Here is a 3,476-nt window from a genome sequence, read left to right as displayed (position 1 = left end):
GGAGAGAGAGAGGGAGAGAGAGAGAGAGAGAGAGAGAATGTGTCAGTGCGTGATCTAATCTCTGTCAATATTATATATCCTCTCTCTCTCTCTCCCCCCTTTGGTACTGGCCGGAACTGATTTCGCGCTTCTATTATCATCATCATCATCATTATTGCCATTATCACTGTTGTTGTTATTGTCCTCATCTTCATCATGTAGTTATTCCCTCTCTCTCTCTCTCTCTCTTGTCATCTTCCCCTACGTCACCCATGTAGTTCATCCTACATATATTCTCACAGTCTCTGGTATTTCCTCCAATCACCAGATGTGATGAGCGAAGAGCCTCTTTTCCTTTTCCTGCTCCTTCCTTCTTTCTTTTCGGGCAGAGAGGGTTGGAAGGATTGACAAGTCAATGTGTGATCTGTATTGTATACCCGTCAGTCTCGTATGCACGTACGAGTCTATACATGTACATCAATGTACAGGTGGTAACAAGAGTCGAATCTCGGTAACCGCAATAAAACGTTGCGGCTACTCGGCCATCGCCCAAATGATTCTCTCAGCGAGCACGTCTTTCCCATGTTATTATCTAACATGACAGGTAACAATTCAAAAAAAAAGAAGAAAAAAAAACCCTGAGAGAGCCAAGACGGCAGGGACAGGTACCACCAAGAGTTCTCGAGTGCAACTCTCTGCCTGTCTCCAGGGCCTGGACTCTCTCTCTCTCTCTCTCTTGTCTGGTTCGATTCAGGACGGGTAGAATACTCGAAACACTCCCCCCGTGACGAGCCGTTGAGAAGGAAGAGAAGAAGGGGACAGGAATTGCTTCCCGACGCAAATTAGTTCAGGGGTCAACGGGTCCCTCATCTTATCCAATCATGATGGAACTACTCTGTGCTTCGTGCGGGCCCCCCCCCCCCCCCCCCTTCCTCTGAACATCTTTTGAGCCCCTCTGCTCGCTCAATTTGGGGGGGGATGGTGGTTTTGATTCTCTATTCCATCGGGCTCTTTTGAGAGAGAGAGAGAGAGGAACAGGCATATCCTTTAGTGTACTGTGTGGGTATCATCGTGGGATGCTTCTCCATTTTTTTTAATATTTTTTTTTAAAATATTTTTTTTCTAAATATTTTTCTATTATTTAGTTATGGAACCTCTTTAGGTTATGAAAGAAAAGAAAAAGGGTGTCATTATGATGTACGGAATAGCATCACGCTCGTGGTTAGGTTACAATCTACGGATACTACAAGAGTACGGATACGTCCGTTCCCCGTACGAGGGAGACGAGCTATACAACGAAATCCTGCGAACCGTGATATCACCTTCCAACCTGTGCGATACGGACGCAGGAGCTACAGAGCCTCCATCGTAGTCGTATGGCCACCGCCCCCCCTCCCCGAGCTGCAGAGAGCTGCTATCGCTCCGTACATCGTCTATCCCGACTCTTCAGAAATCTATCACACATCTGTCCATGCCAATCAATCGATCAGTTGGGGACCCCCATGAGATAGGCAATCTCGCCAAGGGCAAGTGTGGTGTATCGATACCGACTCCATCTTCACAGTTGGATGGCCTTGCGACCAGTGATGTGATGATGGGTCCTGGGATCTGGCTCGTACTCGTACATGTTGTGTGTACATATATATAGAGAGAGAGAGCGTGTGTGTGTGTTTGAGTGAGTGAGAGAGGGGGGGGATGAGAGAAGGAGAGAATGAGAGAGAGTGAGAGAGAGAGAGAGAATGAGTGAGTGAGAGAGGGGGAGAATGAGAGAAGGAGAGAATGAGAGGGAGAAAACTCCAAATTTCCCCAAGTTCCTCGGTACAGTGTGCTCGAGAGTCTTGACGAGAATGAGTGATGTGCTTTTACCCATCTTTTTGATCATCTACATGGGACAAGGGTGGTGCAAAAGTATACGGGAGTGGCAAGATGGAGAGAGGCTCTTCTCTGCTGATATTGCTGCGTATCAGATCAAGGAGCATTGCAAAGGAGGCCTAAAGGTACATCAGGCACGGGATACTCGAACCATAACCCACGGCCGGAAGCAATGAGCAGAGCAAAAGCAAAGCAACAAGCTCGTACGATGCACGATGCACGGACCCGGGGGTGGGCGGACCGTCCTCTATTATTATTATCATCATCATCATCATTATTATTAAAAATATTCTCCTCTTGATATTTTCCTCTTTTAATAATCCTTCAATTCTTATTTTTTATTCTGATGTACATATCCTCAGACTCCACTGCCCCTTGTAGACTCTGTATTTGTGTAATATGTGATAGCAGTAGGGATCACTTTTGTCTCTGCAGTCCACTCCGATCGAGAAATGTACATGTACCGTATCACGTCGTATCGGCAGTCTAAGAGGAAAGGAAAGGAAAGCAAAGGAAAGGAGATATATATATATATATATATATAGATAGATGATGATTTACTGAGTTATATATATATATACATATATAAAGAAGAATAAAACAGGAGACCCACGCCCCTGCGCCCGGGTTAGCCAGCCCGCGTCAGTGGACCGGTTGATGCCCAATGCAGGGTCATGGTCTGTACATGTATCGTACGTGCGAGAAGAGAAGCATGAGAGAGTGAGAGAGAAGGAGAGAGAAGGAGAGAGGGAGAGAGAGAGAGAGAGGCGCCAGGAGAGGCGACATTGACGAGCGGCAAGTCTCTGGGAAGAGACTCCGTTCCGAGACTCAGTTCTGAGTCTTGATGGTAGTCGTAATATTAGCAGTAGATAATAATACATACATGTATAGATTTGACATGTAGTCGTTGCCTAACATGGTAATTTCAAAATCGGAGGAAATTCAACATTCTCTCTCTCTCTCTCTCTCTCTCTCTCTACACACACACACGCACACACACACACGCACACACACACACAACGTACACACACACACACGCACACATACATGTAAATATAAATATATATATATATATATATGAGTATATGTAGGTACCGCCACCACCCCAACTACTGTACAAGAGTAGGGGTGAACTAGTAATAGCAATAATATTACGGAGTACATGCTATGCAGTAGACTCTAGGCATCAGTGGTAGGCTGTCAGTATCAACTCGTAGTATTATCGACGAGTCTTTGAGTCCGACAAGACTCCGTAAAGGGACCATCCCATCCCCCGCCCCCCTCCCCCTTTCAGAGTGGGGGGGGGGGGGGGGGGGGCGAGAGGAGAAGGATGGCTGCTCCCGGTCTGGACCAGTTACAGTCCGCACAACAAGCGACACCCATCAGTGATCGATTTCGCCACAGTGAAGAATGGCAGACTTGAAGAGCAATACTGGACATGGAGGTGCGTGGGCGGTGGTGGTGGAGGTGATGGTGGCGGTGGCGGCGGTTTACCTTGCTCCTCCTATCCTCTTCTTCTTCTCGTTCCTCATCCTACTCGTTCTCCTCGTTCATTCTCCCCTCCCTGTTCTGCGTGGTGCGCTTCTCCCATACACGTGATAGTATAGATGCATGCGTAACCTGTA

The 3,476-nt window shown here is 47.0% G+C and overlaps 1 protein-coding gene across 1 annotated transcript in view; it reads left to right on the top strand.

Annotated features, from left to right (window-relative positions):
* Positions 1-3,181: 3,181 nt before the first annotated feature.
* GMORB2_1921 (uncharacterized protein) overlaps positions 3,182-3,476 on the top strand; it is a gene marked incomplete at both ends in the record, with an annotated part of 8,890 nt that continues 8,595 nt past the window's right edge. The window contains one exon of the mRNA XM_035463902.1: positions 3,182-3,194. Within this exon, the coding sequence (XP_035320166.1) occupies positions 3,182-3,194 (13 nt within the window). The remainder of the gene's footprint in view (positions 3,195-3,476) is intronic.

This window comes from Geosmithia morbida, assembly GCF_012550715.1.
Source record: "Geosmithia morbida isolate 1262 chromosome Unknown scaffold_11, whole genome shotgun sequence".
In the NCBI taxonomy this organism is placed as follows: domain Eukaryota; kingdom Fungi; phylum Ascomycota; class Sordariomycetes; order Hypocreales; family Bionectriaceae; genus Geosmithia; species Geosmithia morbida.
Note: the sequence above shows the minus strand (reverse complement) of the source record. Positions and strands in the feature narration are given on the sequence as shown.